Genomic DNA, 23,703 nt, shown 5'->3' with positions numbered 1-23,703 from the left:
ATTTTCACCAAACATTATTATAACCGTTATGGTATGCCCCTCTACAAAAGTTTAGTAAATCATGTTGTCCAAGGACATTTAACAACATTCATGGGATGTTGTCATGCTAAAATTAGCTGGAAGCCAAATTGTGTCTCCATTGAACTGTTTATTTATTTTGGGCGGAGGGTAGATCAGCTTCAAAATTGCAGATAGAATTTACAAACTATCAATTTAATTGTTTGCATAATTTCTAATCCCCCTGATTTTATATTTTTTCTCTATACTTTTTTCCCCCTACCCTACCATCCCTACCCTAATTGGAGTAAACAATACTGCCACTGCTTCTTACTGCTATTTTGCTCACATTAACGATACCTGTAGTTAAATAATTATACATATATTACTAATTTCCTCTTTCTTCAAGTGCTGGATTTTCACCCACAGCTGCCAATCCACCATTCATTCTTAACTCCAACCCTTTGATGTCCACAGATTAACCCATCTTTCCCCAGTATAATGTCATTTTGCCATTTCCTTTTGCAATTACATCCCTCCATTTTACTGTGATGTCTTACGAGGGTCCAGAACCTCCCTGTATGTAAAATGTATACCGATATTGCCCTAAAAATAAATACTTTACCCGAAAGTATAATGATATTTGCACCCTGATATTATGACATAACAACCATTCCTGGACCTGACTCCAAAAGCGAGCCACCGATGGACAATACCAAAAAATATGTTCTGTTGATTTTGTTTCCTCGTGGCAGAGTCTACACAAGGCTGACTGTTCAATGCCCTATATACTGTGCATTATTTTGTAGCAATGTATTTTATATATTAGCTTAAATTGAAACAAATGGATTACATGACATTGCTCTCCTGAAAAGCCACTGAGTAAGCAGACCTTTGATCCAGCCCTGCAGTAACAGGTCTGCTAAAAAAAAAGTACCAATTAATCATGGTCTCCTGTCAGGACCATTGATAACTGTGTGTTACTGCAGGGCTGGATAAAAGGCCAGCACACCCAGTGGCTCACAAGGAGTGCAGTTGGTGAACCCTGTTCTAAAGGCATCCAACAGATTTTTGGTAAAGATTTGCAACGGAAAGTAGGGTTCTCCAAATGCATCTCTGCATGGTTGCGTAATATTACACATGTTGGGCTGCACATTTTTACACGTTTTTGCGACTCAACTGTGCAGGACAGCCATTTTGCGAAGATAATTGCGTTCTTGAGTCGTATACTTAACTCAACCACATTGTGTTGCAGGATCTTATCCACACTAAATGAAAGCTTGAGTCCACACATACATAATCCAGTGCTGCCTAGCCCTCTTCCTGAAGATCTACTGTCCTGTAGGTTTTCAGTTCAACCCTAATTGAGAACACTGCATTAGCTACTCACCAAGACATTGGTAGCTCACCAAGACATAGGCAGCTCTGCTCTAATCCATAGACCCCTCAAACTCAACTCTGGACCTCGAAGCCAGGTCCACTGCTTGTTTTAATTGTTGAAATGTTAATTGTTGTTTTTAAATCTGAGTCACATTGAGATTGACTTTATAATTTAAACCTAACCTAACCTATGACCTTATGTATTACTGCCCCCCAGTTGCAAGACACATCCCAGTGGCATGCAAAAAAACACACAAAAAATGATCTGCACATGCTGTCACGATCGTCGTAATGAGGCAGAGTGGACCAAGGCGCAGCGTGATAGAACGACATCTTCTTTTTATTATGAAGACGAACAAAAACACTACTAAACACTACACATAGACATCCCCCCTGTCACACCCTGACCTAACCAAAATATTACAGAAAACAAAGATAACTAAGGCCAGGGCGTGACACATGCTTTCTGTCCCTAACTAAATAAAAACGAGCAAATCTGGTCTAAACTGAAACTAAACTGTATTTAAAATAAACTAATCGAAATAAAATCTAATATAAAAACACACAACTATATTAACCTTGGTCTGGGAATAGTTTTTCAGCAAATGTATTTTAAGTACACAGCTAAAGGATGGGCCTGGGGAAATGTGTGCGTGTGTGAATGTGTGTGTGGATGTGTGTGTGTGCGTGCGTGCGCGTGCGTGCGTATGTGTGTGCATTGGCACCTCTGTTGGAGCTGGCTGAATCTACAGGCATGCAAAAAAGATCGGACCATTTCCATTCTACCATATTAAAATTGTCATCACTCTACAACTAAATGTAATCTTAACCAGTAGCATAAAACTTTGTAATACACCTGTCGTGAGCCCTAGACCTGTAGAGGCAATAAATTAAATCAACATAATTCAACTCTGACATGAATGTATTTTATGTCATTTTATGTCCATAACGCTCCTGCTACACCAAGTAAACCTAGGCTACCTGTATGAGTTAGGATAACAATAATACGTCTATAGGTGGCTATTCAGGTGACACATCATGTGAAGTGATTTCGGCATGGATGACCCGCCAACTCAGCTATATCGCCAACTCAGATTCGTGTTCGCAATAAAACATATTTCTCTTACAAATCAGTTATAATACATGCATGCACGAAATGCAGCAAACTTGACTCTGAGCTGAGCCCTTATAGCCTAATTCATCATTGCATTTGTATACTTACATCATCTGTGCATGCGGGTGTGATGATGCCGCTGAGCACTAGCAACAGGACGCTCCAGAGCATTGCGGGAAAAGTGAGAAAGTCCGTCATTTCAGTTGGATATCTTTGTAACTGTAAAACCAATGCAGCAGCCCTCTTGAATAAATGTGTTTTAAAAATAAGAAGAAATAGCCTACTGCGCGCTGTCACTGCGACGGATTTCTGGACTTTGATAGGTGGTGGTGTAGATCACTATCCTTAGATATAGCGCGTGGTAAAGATAACCCTCAAGAATAACAGTGCTTTTACCTTCGAGCCCCCATTCACACCTGTGACAGCTAAGTATTTTAAGGCTAAATAATACACCCAAGTCATAGGCTACAAAGTGTAACTGCTGAGTTATAATAAGAACGAGTGGGACATACAATCGTCGAGAAACATATTGTATATGTTGGAAAAGTGAGTACGGTCAAGTGCTGGTTTAAGAATGAGCGGTGTACACTTAAATACCGTAATACTTTGTGACTAGGCTGTTATTTTTATGTTTCGTTTTTAATTAATAATGATACATGGTGATATGTTCTATATAGTATTATATACATTTTTCTAGGTAGGTCTATTAATCGATTTGATAATATAAAAATAAACCGGATAAATGTATTGTCAAATACCGTTGCGCTCTTTAGGTTAGTTACGGTATGAGGTGCGGAGTGGAAGCAGTAGCCTCAATACTTACTAGCGGTTGTTGAGGTCTCTGTGTTTCTGTTGTACTTCGTTCAACTTTTTGTTGTTTTATTTTCTTCAATTATATGAAGCTAAATGACACAACGATTCTGAAATAGCTAGGCTCTTTTTGCATGACACTATTTAGGGATAAAGGTGATGGTTTTTCGATTTAAGGAACAAGTGTATGCGAAAGTATTGTCACAGTGGGACTTGAACTTGCACGAAATTTCGTCCACGGAGTCCGACACAGTGTATCAAGACTGGGGTAAGCGTTTTTTATTGCATAGCAACACCTATTGCCCACAATAAAACATTGGGACGATTCTCTCACCCTATCTAGGATATGACGGGTAGACCTAATCATTAAATTGCTCCATAGTGCCAATGCCTATTATACATGTATTGGGAGGCATTTGCAACGGTTTCATTCGTTGCCATATCTTCACGATGTGCTCAATTTTATTGTAGGTTAATTGAATTCGCAGGATTATTACCTAGACACATTTTAACCAATTTGATCGTTGTGGGAATATACTCAGACTATGCATTTCAAAGTATTTTTTACTTGAATAATTTAGGCTACACACATATTTGATTCGGTAATATATTTCTTATAGTTCCAAATGTATCTGGACTAGTAGCCTATTCCCACAGTAGGGCTTGGGAACCTATTTTGTCAAAGCAATTCAGTATGTATGTATCACAAAGTCAGCACAGTGTCCCCGCAATACTGTGCTCAATCCCCCTCAGGCTTATCTTGAATACAGTTACAGTGGTGCACGATTGCAGTGAGAGCTGTGTAACATCAGTAATAATAAGAGGTCATAATGATGATGATGATGATGATGATGATGATGATGATGATGATTATCATCATCATATCATCATTGGTTGCGGGTTTTGAGGTTTAGCCTAGAGAAAATTGGGCACAAGCAGTAATATTTTTGTTGTTGAAAACCTCAGCATGTGATCTAATAACCTGGCTTTCATTTTGATGTTTGAACATATTCATACATTATAATGATGCACCCTTTATCTCAGGCTGCCTGCCTATGAACCAGCTTTTCGTGCAATGAGAAATGATCCGCAAAGTCCATCTTGATCACAGTTCATCAGGTCACAGACATTTGTTATGACAGTGTTGTGTGTGTGCTGTCTCTTATACACATCTAGATGTGTATAAGAGACAGGTGTGTGTGTGTGTGTGTGTGTGTGTGTGTGTGTGTGTGTGTGTGTGTGTGTGTGTGTGTGTGTGTGTGCCTATGTATCTATCCATTCATCCACACTCTACTCATTCATTTATTACTATAATTTCTTTATTCGTTAGTGCATCTTTAACTTTGCCAACTAACAAATGGATGATTTTATAAATTCAGGAATGAAAATTACATTTGATTTATGAATTGACTAAGTTTCAATGGAATTGAACCCAACACTTTTACTGTACATCAATTTACTCTATTTGCCTTCATATCTGAGAGTATTCTGTCTCTTATCATTGTTTGTCTATCTCATAGGAGAGGTCGAGAGGCAGAGTCTCATCGTTGGTGTTGAAGCAATCAGAGGCAAGGCAGAGGTCAAGGGCTTGTCTGGAAGCGGGACACGCCCTAAGTGGCGGAGATGACGGTCTCTACCTGCTGCACCACCTGGACCAAACTCCCTCTCTGGTCAGATTACCAAATCACATCTTCTCATGATCCCATTGTCTAATTTTCTCTCATTTCCTTCCGTTCACATCTTCTCCAACTCTGCTTGGCCAAAACAACCCATAGCCCCTTACCAGCATGGTGGCTGGTGGCACTTTAAATCGGAGGACAGGCAATAGTCATGGCTGAATGGAATCAAACACATTCACATTCCATTCACTTAGTTCTAGCCATTATTAGGAGCTGTCTTCCCTTCACCATCCTCCTCTACCCTTTCCCCCAACTAGTGCCTTCCACTTTTGGTGTTTGCAGATCTGAAGGAATCAGACAGGTGTAGGAATATGGAGGAAGCTCTCCTGAGTCTATTGGAGGACTAGGTGAAGGAAACATCATTTTGGGTGTTACGCCTATTAATTTCCATCAGATTAGAGCCCACCTTTCACAGTACTGTTCTACAAGGGATATACTCTAATTCACCTCTCCCCCCCACCTCCCCGGAAAAACCCTCCCCTAACCCAGACACAGCCTGGGAAGAAACCCGGGTCTGTTGTGACGACTCTAGCACTGCGATGCGCCACTCAGGAGGCCCAACCTACATTTCTTTTAATTTTCTTTTATTATTATTTCAAAATGGTCTAAGAACAACATTGCCAGGTCAATTCAAGCATAGCCAATATGCAGTGACAATGTATTGGGCCTATAGCCTACTGCACAAACCTCATTGCTATAGAACTGTTTTTAATTGGTTAATGTTGCATAGGCTTAAGTCATGTTTAAAAAAAAATCTGCGCAGTAGATCTTGGATTACATTTTGACTGAGAAAGTGATCATTACTCAGAAAAGTTTGGTGACCACTGCTCTATAGCTCAGATCACCGTGTCTGCACAGTTTCCTCGCGCCATAGACTGTAAAAAGAAGCCTCGAACACACAACAAAGCTAATAATGTGAGATTTCAAAACTTTTAAAACCATGACCACGTGCTTCTACACCTGCATTGCTTGCTGTTTGGGGTTTTAGGCTGGGTTTCTGTACAGCACTTTGAGATATCAGCTGATGTAAGAAGGGCTATATGAATACATTTGATGACTAGAGAGAGATTCAACAAATACAGCAAATAGTTGCTGTTTTATGAGTAAGTTCATGTTTAAGTTGTTAATCAGGACTGTCAACACTTTGTTCAACAGTTTTATAAGCCACAAAATGTGTGTTCTCCCTACTTCCACTCACGCTACAACCAGCACTGCAGCTGCAATGAATGAGCGTAGCAAAGCTTGCGTTGTTATTATTTGCGGCTTATGTCTTTTTTAATATAGAGGAATAGTTCAACGTTAATTGGTGCATGAGTCAGAAATAATGCACTGCGACTTAAGTTTCGCCTTCAGCTGGAAGACTGTGTCCCCTTTTCTCAGCGGAGGGAGAGAGAGGAGGGATGGTGAGAGGCAGCTCACCACTGCTCCCTCAATCAGTCAATCAATCAAATGTATTTATAAAGCCCTTTTTACATCAGCAGATGTCAAAGTGCTATACAGAAATCCAGCCTAAAACCGCAAACAGCAAGCAATGCAGATGTAGAAGCACGGTGGCTAGGAAAAACTCCCTAGAAAGGCAGGAACCTAGGAAGAATCCTAGAGAGGAACCAGGCTTTGAGAGGTGGCCAGTCCTCTTCTGGCTATGCTGGGAGTAGATGATGGTCAGTCTCTTCCCTCAGGCTGACCATCAGATGCAGATACTGAAAAAACAGGCTTCTGGCAAACATTTGTGGCAAACCTTTGGCCAATTTCTCTCAGATTTGCGGCAAACTCATATTTTCACATGCAAATTAGTTTTGTGGCACTGGGTCAATATTGGCCAAACACAGCATTGGGTTAATTCAACCCCGTGGGATTGGGTTGTGTTTTTAACCCAGCACCTTGAGTTGAGCAAATTATACTATATTAAAACAACTCGGTGTGTTGTTGGGTTGTGACATAAACCCAGCACATTGGGTTGGCGGATTGACCCAGCAGCTGGGAATTTTCAGTGCAATCCTAATTTCAATTTTGCTTATATATTTTTGCCTTCCCTACCATCCCTTTCCTACACAATCAAAATACAATGTTGAACTTCAGAACACTCAGATTACAATCGGATAAAAACAAAGCCTGTGTGTGTGACACAATCTCAAGTGGTACACTATTAACACAGATCTGTCTATCAGACAGTGCCAGAGCAAATCAATAGATATTCACATTCACTGACACACTTCAGCTATCTGTAGGGTATTTTAGGGGACAACACACACACATACACACACACACACACCACACACACACACACAACCACACACACACCACACACACACACACACACACACACACACACACACACACACACACACACACACCACACCACACACACACAACACACACACACACACACACACACACACACACACATCATGCTGTTTTGCCATACAATAATGTTCTACATTGGAGTTAGTCAAAAACATTGTTACACAGACAACAAGTGTAAAATATTAAATGTGATGGTCACTCTACTAAGGACATGGACAAATGACTCATTACTTAAGTAATAACTGTATTTCACTCATAAATAACTTTTCACAATTCCCAAAATGTAACATTTCTATTTAAAATAAATTGTGATAGAATGAAAGTATAGCGGAACACGTTTCAGCACAGCTTGAACCAAAAATGTTATTATATATATTAATCATACAAATAAATACATATTTGTGCAACAGTAGTTGAACTAAAGACAAACGTGACTCACCACCAGGATTCGGTTTTATGTAGCAAAATTTGAAATTCTTTTTCTTATATTGGATAAAAGTAGAGCTACAAAATAGTATATCATACACTGCATTTGGGCAACAATGGGAATGTAATTCTGCCTTGAAAGTTGATCAACTTGTATACTCACTTTTGAGAAAATGGCCTTTGAATGTTTTGGTATCTAGTGAAGAGCTCTTCTTTGTATACACCCATTCAGCATCGTTCTCACCTGCTTAAGCTTTAGCCCCACTCATCTCGTTTTGCTTTCGGAGCGCACACTTGACGCTCTGGCCGGTGATTTGTTTACCTCTGGATAACATGAAAACAGCCTAACTAGCCCTGCTGGCAACAATTTCATTACGCTTTTTTGAAGATGTTTACTGACGCCGGCCATATTCAACTAGTGTTGTACATACGTCACGTAACGTTAGCTAAAGAGCCAGCCAGCTAACGTTAGCTAGTTAACTTCTTACGGCTGAAATCCCGTTAACGTCATCGATATGACAACAGCCAGTGAAAGTGCAGGGCGCCAAATTCAAACAACAGAAATCTCATGATTAAAATTCCTCAAACATACAAGGATTATACACCATTTTAAAGATAAACTTGTTGTTAATCCCACCACAGTGTCCGATTTCAAAAAGGCTTTACGACGAAAGCATACCAAACACAGCCATTTTTCCAGCCAAAGAGAGGAGTCAAAAAAAGCAGAAATAGAGATAAAATGAATCACTAACCTTTGATGATCTTCATCAGATGACATTCATAGGACTTCATGTTACACAATACATGTATGTTTTGTTCGATAAAGTTCATATTTATATCCAAAAATCTCAGTTTACATTGGCGCGTTATGTTCAGTAATGTTTTGCTTCCAAAACATCCATTGATTTTGCAGGAGCCACATCAATTTACAGAAATACTCATAATAAACATTGATAAAAGATACAAGTGTTATGCATGGAATTATAGATAAACTTCTCCTTAATGCAACCGCTGTGTCAGATTTCAAAAAAGCTTTACGGAAAAAGCACACCATGCAATAATCTGAGTACAGCACTCAGAGACCAAAACAAGCTATACAGATACCCGAAGTCAGAAATAGCATTATAAATATTCACTTACCTTTGATGATCTTCATCAGAATGCACACACAGGAATCCCAGTTCCACAACAAATGTTTGTTTTGTTTCCATAAGTCCATAATTTATGTCCAAATACCTCCTTTTTGTTAGCGCGTTTAGTTCACAAATCCAAATTCACACGGTGCAGGCACTTAGTTCAGACGACGGTTCCATTACAGTTTGTAGAAACATGTCAAACGATGTATAGAATCAATCTTTAGGATGTTTTTATCATAAATCTTCAATAATATGCCAACTGGACAATTCCTTTGTCTTTAGGAATGAGAAGGAACGCAGCTAACTCTCATGGGGGCGCACGAGACTGAGCTCCTGGCATTCTGCCAGACCTCTTAGACAATCAGCTCTTATTCTCTCCCCCTTCACAGTAGAAGCCTGAAACAAGGATCTAAAGACTGTTGACATCTAGTGGAAGCCTTAGGAAGTGCAATCAGACCAAAATGTGCACTGTATATTGGATAGGCAAAGACTTGAAAACCTACAAACCTCAGATTTCCCACTTTCTGGTTGGATCTTTTCTCAGGTTTTTGCCTGCCATATGAGTTATGTTAAACTCACAGACATCATTCAAACAGTTTTAGAAACTTCAGAGTGTTTTTTATCCAAATCTACTAATCTAATAATTTGCATATCTTAGCTTCTGGTCCTGAGTAGCAGGCAGTTTACTCTGGGCACCTTATTCATCCAAGCTACTCAATACTGCCCCCCAGCCATAAGAAGTTAAACAACAATGAACACAGTGCCAACAATGCCACAGTGCTGGGAGCTAACCAACCAGGTTCAATGTTAGCTAGCTAACATTAGGCTCTAACTAGAAAAGCAAATGGCTCTGGGATACAAATAATAACGTCAGCTAGGGAGCCAGCCAGCTAATGTTAGCTAGCTAGCTAACAGTACACTTTAGCTTGAAATGGAACCAATATCTGAAAATGTATCTAGTTAATGCTAGACTATCTTACCTGTATACATCATCATGCATGATGGATGCGTCTCCCTGTCAGGAGTGCCATACCACGGTTGCCCTTAGTTTGAAGATGTAATCCGGAGACAGGTGTTTTCTCCATCTCTTTAGCTACCATACTCTAATTCCACTGATTTCAAAACTTTATCCTCCGAAAGTGGAGAGCAACACTTATGGAGCTCCACTACTCAATAAATTTTAAAAAATCCGCGTTCGACAGGATTACCAACACAGACTGATGAGCTCAAATAGACAGAAGCCTCTATATGGCAGACCAATCCAAACTCATCTCTCGGCATGTCCAGCCCCCTCATTATCTCAGCCAATCATGGCTAGTGTGAAGGCTGCTTATTTTTTCTGTGACTTAACCAACAAGGCTTGTAATTTAACAAGTGTATTCATATTTACAGTTGGCATACAAGGTTGTTATTAAGGCACATGAAAGTGCACATGTTCGAGTAGGCATTTCTGCCAAAAACACATTTTGATAAGAAAATATTTTTACATTCAAACGGCTCTCCTGTGACGTCGTGACTTGCGACATATGCCTAGTTTCCTGAATTGGGTCACAAACAAGCACATACCGTATAGTAGGCAAAATGCACTAATGCATTAAAACAAACTAAAATTACATTTAACTGAGCTATAAATAGTGCCTTAAGAGCATATTAGTATTGGAATATGAAGGGGATACCTAGTCAGTTGCACATTCAACCGAAATGTGTCTTCCACATTTAACCCAACACCTCTGAATCAGAGAGACACTCATGGCTCATCCATCCATTAATCTATTAATTCACAGGAACATTTCCTCCTGTCACTTCTCACACTACATCGAAGAGCAGATAATTATCAACTATTGTTCAGTGGAAATGAGACATTCTCGCAACAGTCTTACTGCGGGGGATTCTATTCCTGGCAGCTGATACTCTGTGGTCTCTAGGTAAGTTGATATCAAACACATAATACTACTTGAAGCACACATCCAGTGCCCCAAGCATTGTACCTTGCTCCAATGCCTGTCCACTAATGACTCTAAACACCTGTGAGCAGTCCCCAAGAGCCAACACGAATGGGTAGGGTCTGGTCACCACCACCTGGCGCAGGTACTCAACCATTTTGGTCCCAACCTGTTAGAAATCATTTGATTTTAGAATATGAGGACTTGTGCAAAGCATGGAGGAACACTGACAATCATCACACACAATTTATTTAGTATACTATGTTGTCAGCACAATGTGTCAATAATGAAGGGGGCTGTGCTTTTAGTGGTTGGCTCTCTTCTGTGTCTTTCTCACTCAAACACCCACATGCACAGCCCAACTCATACCCCGAGCGCCGCCCCCTTCTATTACAATGGTTGGATTTTCAAATCCAAACAATGAGAAGTCTCAGCTTTTTTTGGGGGGGGGGGACTAATAAATATTTTCAGACCAGTGTGGTCTGAGTCACGTGGATCGCGTCAACCAGGCTAGTTAATCACAGCAAACAGAATCAAATTCAAGTCTAATATTTTTGTATACAATTTAACCCACCATGCCTGGAGTATCCAGCAGACGTGCATACTCTCAGACAATCTCAACTGTCTTGGCCCCATTATGTCTGGTCCACTGAGCCCTCTGTTTCACGGTCCAGTTCATGTACTCAGCGACTTGGTTTGCCGGCCAGATGTTGTTCTTCAGCCACTCGTTCATCTGGGCTGCCCTCTCACATTTGACTCTGTTGTGAACACAAAGTATTCAATTAATTATAAATTCCTTTTAACCACCAGTTTTCAAAATACACAACAAATCTTTCAACATGTACTTGACAAGACCCGACTATTTCTCAATGTTGTGTGTCGCTTGGTTTGCCCACAGTCCTATGTATTCATGTGTGTGTCTCGAGGACCTCGCCTCGTGTATAAAAAAGGTGGTGTTTACAGAATACTTACTGCGTTTAAGTCTTTCATGTTCTTCTATAACTTCAGGCTATAGTCGAGTCGTCCAAAAGCAAGAGCGTTTCCTGGTCTATCTCCACCACTGCAGAAGAGAAAGGGGGTACCTAGTTAGTTGCACAACTGAATGCATTCAACCAAAATATGAGTTCCGCATTTAACCCAACCCCTCTGAATCAGAGGTGCAGGGGGTGCTGCCTTAATCGACATCCACGTTGCCCGGGGAGCAGTTGTTGTTAGGGGTTAACTGCCTTGCTCAAGGGCAGAACGGCAGATTTTTCCACTTTGCTGGCTCAGTGATTCGAACCAGCAACCATTCGGTTACTGGCCCAATGCTTTTAACCGCTAGACCTAACCGCTATGGGGAGTTTAAGGGATAGTTTCACCCACATTTCTAAATGATATACTTTGAGGAGGGAAGGGAGTGAATAGGGGCGGGAGTAGCTTCGAGGTTAGAAAGGCAGGCCGATTACTGGCGGGTTATCGGTTTGAACTAGGGCTGACCCCAATTAGTCCACTGGTCGATTTCAGTAGCTGTGCGTGGGTAAAATCACTGAGAGTTACCGTAAGTCGCAAAGAAAACAGGAGCTGCCTCCAGCAGCATTTCAACTTCAACATTTCAACATCAAATCACCTCTGCTTAGTCTAATACAGTGACAACTAAAAGATACCAAAACAATTTAGTCAAATCAACATAAGCTAAATATGATGTGGCTAATGGTTCTGATTTCTGTGCGCGTGTGTGTGCGTGTGTGCGTGCGCGTTCGTAGAAAAACATGTTGACTCACCATACTTGTAGAGGAACGCCAATGCCATCCTCCTTTCTTTCATGTTGACCGTTTCATGAAACAGTATACAGTACACGCTTTTATTTTTCCTTGTCCTAATCTACTTGGCTAAAATGTTTGCTCGCTAGTTTTAGAACACATTCTCATTCAAGGGTTTTCTTTATTTTTACTATTTTCTACATTGTAGAATAATAGTGAAGACATCAAAACTATGAAATAACACATGGAATCATGTAGTAACCAAAAAAGTGTTAAACAAAGCAAAACATATTTTTTAATTTAGATTCTTCAAAGTAGCCACCCTTTGCCTTGATGAGAACTTTGCACAATCTTGGAATTCTATCAACCAGCTTCATGAGGAATGCTTTTCCAACAGTCTTGAATTAGTTCCCACATATGCTGAGCACTTGTTGGCTGCTTTTCCTTCACTCTGTGGTCCAACCCATCCCAAACCATCTCAATTGGGTTGAGGTCGGGTAATTGTGGAGGCCAGGTCATCTGATGCGGCACCCCATCACCTTCCTTCTTGGTCAAATAGCCCTTACACAGCCTGGAGGTGTTTTGGATCATTGTCCTGTTGAAAAACAAATGATAGTCCCACTAAGTGCAAACCAGATGGTATGGTGTATCGCTGCAGAATGCTGTGGTAGCCATGGTCGTTAAGTGTGCCTTGAATTCTAAATAAATCACAGACAGTGTCACCAGTAAAGAACCCCCACACCATCAGACCTCCATTTCCATACTTCATGGTGGGAACCACACATGCGGAGATCATCTGTTCACTTACTCTGCGTCTCACAAAGACACAGGGGTTGGAACAAAAAATCTAAATTTTGGACTCATCAAAACAATGGACAGATTTCCACCGGTCTAATGTCCATTGCTCATGTTTCTTGGCCCAAGCAAGTCTCTTCTTATTATTGGTGTTGTTTGGTAGTGGTTTCTTTGCAGAAATTTGACCGTGAAGGCTTGATTCATGCAGTCTTCTCTGATCAGTTGATGTTGAGATGTGTCTGTTACTTGAACTATGTGAAGCAATTATTTGGGCTGCAATCTGAGGTGCAGTTAACTCTAATGAACTTATCCTCTGCAGCAGAGGTAACTCTGGGTCTTCCTTTCCTTTTGCAGACCTCATGAGAGCCAGTTTCATCATAGCCCTTGATGGTTTTTGCGAGTTCCTGAAATGTTCCGTATTGATTGACCTTCATGTCTTAAAGTAATGATGGACTGTCACTTCTCTTTGCTTAGTTGAGCTGTTCTTGCCGTAATATGGACTTGGTATTTTGACAAATAATCTTCTACACACCACCCCTAACTTGTCACAACACAACTGATTGGCTCAAACGCATTAAGAAGGAAAGAAATTCCACAAAGTAACTTTTAACAAAGTACACCTGTTAACTGAAATGCATTCCAGGTGACTACCTCATGAAGCTGGTTGAGATAATGCCAAGAGTGTGCAAAGCTGTAATCAAGGCAAAGTGTGGCTACTTTGAAGAATCTCAAGTATATTTTGATTTGTTTAACACCTTTTGGTTACTACATGATTCCATGTGTTATTTCATAGTTTTGATGTCTTCACTATTATTCTACAATGTATTGTTTTATTTAACCTTTGTTTAAACAGGGAGTCACATTGAGATTAAAAATGTACTTTTCAAGATAGTTCCCTGTATACATTACAATACAAACAGAAAAATAAAACATACATGTGTATAAAACAATATAATTCAGCACACAATAACAAAATAAACATATTTAATAAAAGCAATCACATTCAACTACATAGAGGTCCTCAATCAATAATTCAAACTGCCTGAGTGGCACCAGCACACGTAACTGCAGTGAACTCTGCAAATCTGTGAAGACTGAAGGGGTCTCTAGTGTTATCCATTCCTGAGAACTGGTTTGGCAACTTGTTATTCTTAACTTAATGAAGTTATATTTTTATTTTATTTCACCTTTATTTAACCAGGTAAGATAGTTGAGAACAAGTTTTAATTTGCAACTGCGACCTGGCCAAGATAAAGCAAAGCTGTGCGACACAAACAACAACACAGAGTTACACATGGAATAAATAAGCGTACAGTCAATAACACAATAGAAACAAAAGAAAGTCTATATACAGTGTGTGCAAATGGCGTGAGGAGGTAAGGCAATAAATAGGCCATGGTAGCGAAGTAGTTACAATTTAGCAAATTAACACTGGAGTGATAGATGAGCAGATGATGATGTGCAAGTAGAAATACTGGCGTGCAAAAGATCAGAAAAGTAAATAAAAACAATATGGGGATGAGGACGGTAGATTGGGTGGGCTATTTACAGATGAGCTATGTACAGCTTTAGCGATCGGTTAGCTGCTCAGATAGCTAATGTTTAAAGTTAGTGAGGGAAATATAAGTCTCCAGCTTTTTACAATTCGTTCCAGTCATTGGCAGCAGAGAACTGGAAGGAAAGGCGTCCAAAGGACGTGTTGGCTTTGGGGATGGCCAGTGAAATATACCTGCTAGAGTGCGTGCTACGGGTGGGTGTTGTTATCGTGACCAGTGAGCTGAGATCAGGCGGAGCTTTACCTAGCATCGACTTATAGATGACCTGGAGCCAGTGGGTCTGGCGACGAATATGTAGCAAGGGCCAGCCGACTAGAGCATACAGGTCGCAGTAGTGGGTAGTATATGTGGCTTTGGTGACAAAACGGATGGCACTGTGATAGACTACATCCAGTTTAATGAGTAGAGTGTTGGAGGCTATTTTGTAAATGACATGACCGAAGTCAAGGATCGGTAGGATAGTCAATTTTACGAGGGTATGTTTGGCAGCATAAGTGAATGAGGCTTTGTTGCGAAATAGGAAGCCGATTCTAGATTTAGTTTTGGATTGGAGATGCTTAATGTGAGTCCGGAAGGAGAGTTTACAGTCGAACCAGCCATCTAGGTATTTGTAGTTGGGCCACATATTCTAGGTCAGAACCGTCCAGAGTAGTGATGCTAGTTGGGCGGGCCGGTGCGGGCAGCAATCGGTTGAAGAGCAAGTATTTAGTTTTACTAGCATTTAAAAGCAGTTGTAGGCCACGGAAGGAGTGTTGCATGGCATTGAAGCTCGTTTGGAGGTTTGTTAACACAGTGTCCAAAGAAGGGCCAGATGTATACAGAATGGTGTCGCCTGCGTAGAGATGGATTAGAGAATCACCAGCAGCAAGAGCGACATCATTGATATATACAGAGAAAAGAGTCAGCCCGAGAATTGAACCCTGTGGCACCCCCATAGAGACTGCCAGAGGTCAACAGACCCTCCGATTAGACACACTGAACTCTATCTGAGAAGTAGTTGGTGAACCAGGCGAGGCAGTCATTTGAGAAACCAAGGCTGTTGGGTCTGCCGTAAGAGTGAGGTGATTGACAGAGTTGAAAGCCTTGGCCAGGTCGATGAAGACGGCTGCACAGTACTGTCTTTTATCGATGGCGGTTATGATATCGTTTAGGACCTTGAGCATGGCTAAGGTGCACTCATGACCAGCTCGGAAACCAGATTGCATTGCGTGAAGAAGGTACGGTTGGATTCGAAATGATTGGTGATCTGTTTGTTAATAACTTGGCTTTCGAAGATTTTAGAAAGGCAGGGCAGGAGGGATATAGGTCTATATATAGGTCTATATAGAACAGTTTGGGTCTAGTGTGTCTCCCCCTTTGAATAGGGGGATGACCGCGGCAGTTTTCCAATCTTTGGGGATCTCAGATGATACGAAAGAGAGGTTGAGCAGGCTTGTAATAGCGGTTGCAACTATTTTGGCGGATAATTTTAGAAAGAGAGGGTCCAGATTGTCTAGCCCAGCTGATTTGTAGGGATCCAGATTTTGCAGCTCTTTCAGAACATCAGCTGTCTGGATTTGGGTGAAGGAGAAGTGGAGGGGGCTTGGGCACGTTGCTGCAGTGGGTGCGGAGCTGTTGACCGGGGTAGGGATAGCCATGTGGAAAGCATGGCCAGCCGTAGAAAAATGCTTATTATCGATTATCGTAGATTTATCGGTGGTGACAGTGTTTCCTAGCCTCAGTGCAGTTGGTAGCTGGGAGGAGGTGCTCTTATTCTTCATGGACTTTACAGTGTCCCAAAACTTTTGGGAATTAGTGCTACCTGATGCAAATTCCAGTTTGAAAAATCTAGCCTTTGCTTTCCTAACTAACTGAGTAAATTGGTTCCTGACTTCCCTGAAAAGTTGCATATCATGGGGGCTATTCGATGCTAATGCAGAACGCCACAGGATGTTTTTGTGCTGGTCAAGGGCAGTCAAGTCTGGGGTGAGCCATGGGCTATATCTGTTCTTAGTTCTACATTTTTTGAATGGGGCATGCTTATTTAAGATAGCGAGGAAAGCCCTTTTAAAGAGCAACCAGGCCTCCTCTACTGACGGGATGAGGACAATATCCTTCCAGGATACCCTGGCCAGGTCGATTAGAAAGGCCTGAACGCTGAAGTGTTATAGGGAGCGTTTGACAGTGATGAGGGGTGGTCGTTTGACCGCGGACCCATCACGCAGGCAATGAGGCAGTGATCGCTGAGATCCTGGTTGAAGACAGCAGAGGTGTATTTAGAGGGCAAGTTGGTCAGGATAATATCTAAGAGAGTGCCCATGGTTACGGATTTAGGGTTGTACCTGGTAGGTTCCTTAATAATTTGTGTGAGATTGAGGGCATCTAATTTAGATTGTAGGATGGCCGGGTGTTAAGCATATCCCAGTTTAGGTCACCTAACAGTACAAACTCTGAAGATAGATGGGGGCAATCAATTCAAATATGGTGTCCAGGGCACAGCTGGGGACTGAGGGGGGTCTATAACAAGTGGCAACGGTGAGAGTCTTATTTCTGGAAAGGTGGATTTTTAGAAGTAGAAGCTCAAATTGTTTGGGCACAGACCTGGATAGTATGACAGAACTCTGCAGGCTATCTCTGCAGTAGATTGAAACTCCGTCTCCGTCAGATTTCTGGGTGCGGAGGAATAGATTCAAGGCATAATGTATATACAAGGGTATGGTAGGATGTGAGTACAGTGGAGGTAAACCTAGGCATTGAGTAACGATGAGAGAGGTTTTGTCTAGAGCGGCACCAGTTAAGCCAGGTGAGGTATCCGCATGTGTGGGGGGTGGAATAAAAGGACTATCTAAGGCATATTGGGCAGGAATAGGGGCTCTCCAGTGAAATAAGACAATCACTAACCAAAACAGGAATAGACAAGGCATATTGACATTAGGGAGAGGCATGTGTAGCCAAGTGATCATAGGGTCCAATGAGTAGCACTAGATGAGTCACGGAGCCAAATTCCGTAGTCGCCGCTACGCTAGGCGAGCTGGAGACACGGCGATTCACACAGCTAGCGGGCCGGGGCTAGCAGATGGGCATCCGGCGACGTCGCAACGGAAGAGCCTGGTGAGACCACCTCGGACGGTTACTTCGGCAGACCAGTCGTGATGGATTGGCGGGGCTCTGTGTCGGCAGTAAAGGGTCCAGGCCAATTGGCAAAAGAGGTATTGTAGCCCAAGAATTGGTTGGTGGACCTCTTTGGCTAGCCGGGAGATAAGCTTAGCTTGAGGCTAGATCCAGGCTAACTGGTGCTTGCTTTGGGACAGAGACGTTAGCCAGGAGTAGCCACTCGGATAGCAGCAAGCTATCTGCGATGATCAAGTGTAAAGGTTCAGAGGTTGCGGTAGGAATCCGGAGATGTGGTAGAGAAAAAGCAGTCCGATATGCTCCTGATTGATATCGCGCTGTGCAGACTGTCAGGAATTAAACGGGTTGAGGCTGGCCGATGTCCGAGGTAACGGTGAGGACCGCTAGAAGTGGCTAACTGACTACTAGCTAGTAGCTAGTTAGCTGGCTAACCTCTGAAGGGGGTTCCGGTTGGGTGAGGTGGGTTGCATGAGAGTTTATAAGTTTGGTGGAGTTTATAAGTTTGGTGGAGGATGAAAAGTGGTCTCGGGCTGTTTTTCATGGTTTGGCCAAGGCCCCTTAGTTCCAGCAAAAATTAAATGTTCAGGTCTCTCCAGGGATTTTCGATCAGGTTCAAGTTCGAGATCTGGGTGGGTCACTCAAGTACATTCAGAGACTTGTCCTGAAGCTACTCCTGCGTTGACTTGGCTGTGTGCTTAGTGTCGTTGTCCTGTTGGACAGTGAACCTTCGCCCCAGTCTGAGATCCTGAGCGCTCTGGAGCAGGTTTTCATCAAGGATCTCTTTGACCTATGCTCCATTCATCTTTCCCTCGATCCCGACTAGTCTCCCTGCCTCTGAAAAACATCCCCACAGCATGATGCTGCCACCACCATGCATCAGCGTAGGGATGGTATTGGCCAAAGAGTTCAGTTGTTCAGTTGTTTTCATCAGACCAGAGAATCTTGTTTCTCATGGTGTGAGAGTGCAGTGCTTTAGGTGCTTTTTGAAAAAGTCCAAGCAGACCTTTTACTGAGGAGTGGCTTCCGTCTGGCAACTCTACAATAAAGGCATGATTGGTGGAATGTTACAGAGATGGTTGTCCTTCTCGAAGGTTCTCCCATCTCCACAGAGGAACTCCGGAGATGAGTGACCATCGGGTTCATGGTCACCAGAGTGACCATCGGGTTCATGGTCACCTCCCTGATTAAGGCCCTTCTCCACTGATTGCTCAGTTTGGCTAGGCGGCCAGCTCTAGGAAGAGTCTTCATGGTTCCAAAGTTCTTCCATTTTAGAATGATGGAGGCCTCTATGTTCTTGGGGACCTTCAATGCTGCAGAAATGTTATGGAAATGTACCCTTCCCTAGATCTGTGCCATAACACAATCCTGTCTCGGAGCTCTACGGACAATTCCTTCGACCTCATGGCGTGATTTTTGCTCTGACATGCACTGTCAACTGTAGGACCTTATATAGACAGGTGTGTCATGTCCAATCAATTGAATTTACCACAGGTGGACTTCAATCAAGTTGTAGAAACATCTCAAGGATGATAAATGGAAAACAGGATTTTTTTTAATTATCCATTTTAGAAAATGGCTGTAACGTAACAAAATGTGGAAAAAGTGAAGGGGTCGAATTACTTTCTTGATGCACTGTACATATACAGTACCAGTCAAATTTTTATTGAAGACGTCAAAACTATGAAATAACACACACGGAATCATGTAGTAACCAAAAATGTGATAAACAAATCAAAATATATTTTATATTTGACATTCTTCAAAGTAGCCACCCTTTGCCTTGATGACAGCTTTACACACGCTTGGCATTCTTTCAACCAGCGTCATGAGGTAGTCACCTGGAATGCACTTCAATTAACAGGTGTGCCTTGTTAAAAGTTTGTGGAATTTCTTTCCTTCTTAATGCGTTTGAGCATTAAGTTGTGTTGTGACAAGGTGGCGGTGGTATACATAAGATAGCCTTATTTGGTAAAAGACCAAGTCCATATTATGACAAGAACAGCTCAAATAAGGAAAGAGAAATGACAGTCCTTCATTACTTTAAGACAAGAAGGTCAGTCAATTCGAAAATGTCAATAACTTTTCAAGTGCAGTCGCAAAAACCATCAAGCGCTATGATGGATCTGGCTCTCTTTAGGTCCAGCACAGGAAAGGAATACCCAGACTTACCTTTGCTGCAGAGGATAAGTTCATTGGAGTTACCAGCCTCAGAAATTGCAGTCCACATAAATGCTTCACAGAGTTTAAGTAACAGACACATCTCAACATCAACTGTTCAGAAAAGACTGCGTGAATCAGGCCTTTGTGGTCGAATTGCTACAAAGAAACCACTACTAAAGGACACAATTTTACTTACCTTTAAAAACTTTTTTTTATCAACTTTATTTAACTAGGCAAGTTAGTTAAGAACAAATTCTTATTTAGAATGACGGCGTACCAAAAGGCAAAAGGTCTCCTGGGGGACGGGGGCTGGGTTTAAAAAGAATATATAGTACAAAACACACATCACGACAAGAGAGACAACACAACACTACATAAAGAGACAACTAAGACAACAACATAGCATGGCATCAACACGTGACAACACAGCATGGTAGCAACACAACATGTCAATAACATGGTAGCAACACAACATGGCAGCAGCACAACATGGTAGCAGCACAAAACAGGGTACAAACAGTATTGGGCACAGACAACAAACAGCACAAAGGGCAAGAAGGTAGAGACAAATGTACATCACGCAAAGCAGCCACAACTGTCAGTAAGAGTGTCCATGAGGGGGGAGTGAGGCCAAAAAAGGGTTTTATAAATAATCGTCAACCAGTGGGTCTTGCAACGGGTATTCAGAGTTGACCAGTTTACAGAGGAGTATAGAGTGCAGTGATGTGTCCTATAAGGAGCATTGGTGGCAAATCTGATGGCCGAATGGTAATGAACATCTAGCTGCTCGAGAGCAGCCTTACCTTACGTCTCCGTAATCTAGCATGGGTAGGATGGTCATCTGAATCAGGGTTAGTTTGGCAGCTGGGGTGATAGAGGAGCGATTACGATTGAGGAAATCAAGTCTAGACTTTAGCCTGCAGCTTTGATATGTGCTGAGAGAAGGAGAGTGTACTGTCTTGTATGAGGTGACTACCTCAAGCACTATACCCTCAGAGGTAGCAATCACACCTGTGGGGAGAGGGGCATGTAGAAGAGACTTGCTTGAACCAATAAGAAGAAGAGACTTGCTTGGGCCAAGAAACACGAGCAATGGACATTAGACCTGTGGAAATCTGTCCTTTGGTCTGATGAGTTCAAATTTGACATTTTTGCTTCCAACCGCCATGTCTTTGTGAGACGCTTGTGTGGTTCCCACCGTGAAGCATGGACGAGGAGGTCTGATTGTGTGTGGGTGCTGTCTGTGATTTAACCAGCATGGCTACCAGAGCATTCTGCAGCGATATGCCATCCCATTCTGCAGCGAAATGATGATCTCCACATGTGTGGTTTGCGCTTAGTGGGACTATAATTTTGTTTTTCAACAGGACAATGGCCCAAAACACACCTCCAGGCTGTGTAAGAGCTATTTGACCAAGAAGGGGAGTGATGAAGTGCTGCATCAGATGACCTGGCCTCCACTATCATTCGACCTCAACCCAATTGAGATGGTTTGGGATGAGTAGGACCACAGAGTGAAGGAAAAGCATCCAACAAGTGTTCAGCATATGTGGGAACTCCTTCAAAACTGATGGAAAAGCATTCCTCATGAAGCTGTTGGAGAGAATGTGCAAGCTGTCATCAAGGCAAAGGGTGGCTACTTTGAAGAATCTAAAATATATTTTTATTTGTTTAATACTTTTTTTGTTACTACATTAATCCATATGTGTTATTTGATAGTTTTGAAATAATAACCTACTCATTCAAGTTTTTCTTTATTTTTACTATTTTCTACATTGTAGAATAATAGTGAAGACATCAAAACTATTAAATGACACATATGGAATCATGTCGTAACAAAATAGGCCAATTCCAAAATAAATGGTCTATTGATTCTGTATCCTCACAACAAAATCTGCAGAGCTTTGATGATTGTATGCCCCAAATATTCAATATTTTGTTGGTGGCAAGAATTCTATATAATAATTTTAGCTGAAAAGCACGAAGTCTTGAATCTTTCGTCAATTGATATATGAACTCATACTGTCACATCTGCTCCCACTACGCCCTCTGGTGTTCATCCGGTTTCGTCTTAATCATGTAATATAATTTCATGAAATCACAAGTCCAATACAGCAAATGAAAGATAAACATCTTGTGAATCCAGCCAACATTTCTGATTTTTTTAATGTTTTACAGCGAAAACACAATATATATTTATGTTAGCTCACCACAATAGCCAAACACACAACGCCATTTTTTCACTGCAAACATTGCTTTCACAAAACCCACAAATAGAGATAAAATTAATCACTAACCTTTGAACAACATCATCAGATGACAGTCTTATAACATCATGTTATACAATACATTTATGTTTTATTCGAAAATGTGCATATTGATAGGTATAAATGGTAGTTTTACATTGCAGCCATCTTCACAAATAGCACTAAAACAGCCAGAATAATTACAGAGAGCAACGTGAAATACCTAATACTCATCATAAAACATTTATGAAAAATACATGGTGTACAGCAAATGAAAGATAAACATCTTGTGAATCCAGCCAATATTTCAGATTCTTTAAGTGTTTTACATGCGAGACACAACATTATATTTATGTTAGCTCAAATATCAAAAACACAACATTTTTCCCACCGAAGGTAGCTTTCACAAACCACAAATAGAGATAAAATTAATCACTAACCTTTGAACAACTTCAGCATGACAGTCTTATACATCATGTTATACATACCATTTATGTTTTGTTGAAAATGTGCATATTTATAGGTATAAATCGTAGTTTTACATTTGCAGCCATCTTCACAAATAGCACCAAACCAGCCAGAATAATTACGAGAGCAAGGTGAAATACATAAAATCCCATCATAAACATTTATGAAATACATGTTGTACAGCAAATGAAGATAAACATTTGTGAATCCAGCCAATATTTCCAATTTTTTAAAGTGTTTTACCGGAACACAAATATATTTTATGTTAGCTCCACAATATCCAAAACACACACGCCATTTTTCCACCGCAAAGGTAGCTTTACAAAACCCACAAATAGAGATAAATTAATCACTAACCTTTGTAACACTTCATGATGAAAGTCTTATAACATCATGTTATACAATACATTTATGTTTTGTTCGAAAATGTGCATATTTATAGCTACAAATCCTGGTTTTACACTGCGAATACGGCGCCAAAATGCACCAAATTGTCCGGAGAAATTTTGGACAGTCACGTAATCTAACCAAAAAACTCATCATAAACTTTGCTAAAAAATACATGTTGTACAGCAAATGAAAGATACACTGGTTCTTAATGCAACCGCTGTGTTAGATTTTAAAAATAACTTTAGTACAAAGTACAGCATGCAATAATCTGAGACAGCGCCCAGCCATTCTCCGCAATAAACTGGTCAAACTCAGTTGAAAATCCATCTTTATGATGTTTTTCTCATATGTATCCAATAACGTCCAAGACGGAGCATTTCGTCGTGTCTACCTAAGGCATTGCAGAAAACAATACGGTGCTCTCTGGTGCGCAGGAAAATACTGCC

The 23,703-nt window shown here is 41.2% G+C and overlaps 2 protein-coding genes across 2 annotated transcripts in view; one reads left to right on the top strand and one right to left on the bottom strand.

Moving 5' to 3' along the window:
• Positions 1-2,662, bottom strand: part of LOC111949690 (collagen alpha-3(IV) chain-like) — a 50,224-nt gene extending 47,562 nt beyond the window's left edge. Inside the window, exon 1 of the mRNA XM_070433913.1 lies at positions 2,600-2,662. Coding sequence (XP_070290014.1) covers positions 2,600-2,662 — 63 coding nt within the window. The remainder of the gene's footprint in view (positions 1-2,599) is intronic.
• A 650-nt stretch (positions 2,663-3,312) lies between these two features.
• The window catches only part of LOC111949689 (collagen alpha-4(IV) chain-like), a 93,189-nt gene continuing 72,798 nt past the window's right edge, over positions 3,313-23,703 (top strand). The window contains exons 1-2 of the mRNA XM_023967037.2: positions 3,313-3,569; positions 4,822-4,971. Of these exons, the coding sequence (XP_023822805.1) occupies positions 4,925-4,971 (47 nt within the window). The 5' untranslated portion in view covers positions 3,313-3,569; positions 4,822-4,924. The remainder of the gene's footprint in view (positions 3,570-4,821; positions 4,972-23,703) is intronic.

The sequence above is a fragment of the Salvelinus sp. IW2-2015 genome, linkage group LG22 (genome assembly GCF_002910315.2).
Source record: "Salvelinus sp. IW2-2015 linkage group LG22, ASM291031v2, whole genome shotgun sequence".
NCBI classification, from domain to species: Eukaryota; Metazoa; Chordata; class Actinopteri; order Salmoniformes; family Salmonidae; genus Salvelinus; species Salvelinus sp. IW2-2015.
Note: the sequence above shows the minus strand (reverse complement) of the source record. Positions and strands in the feature narration are given on the sequence as shown.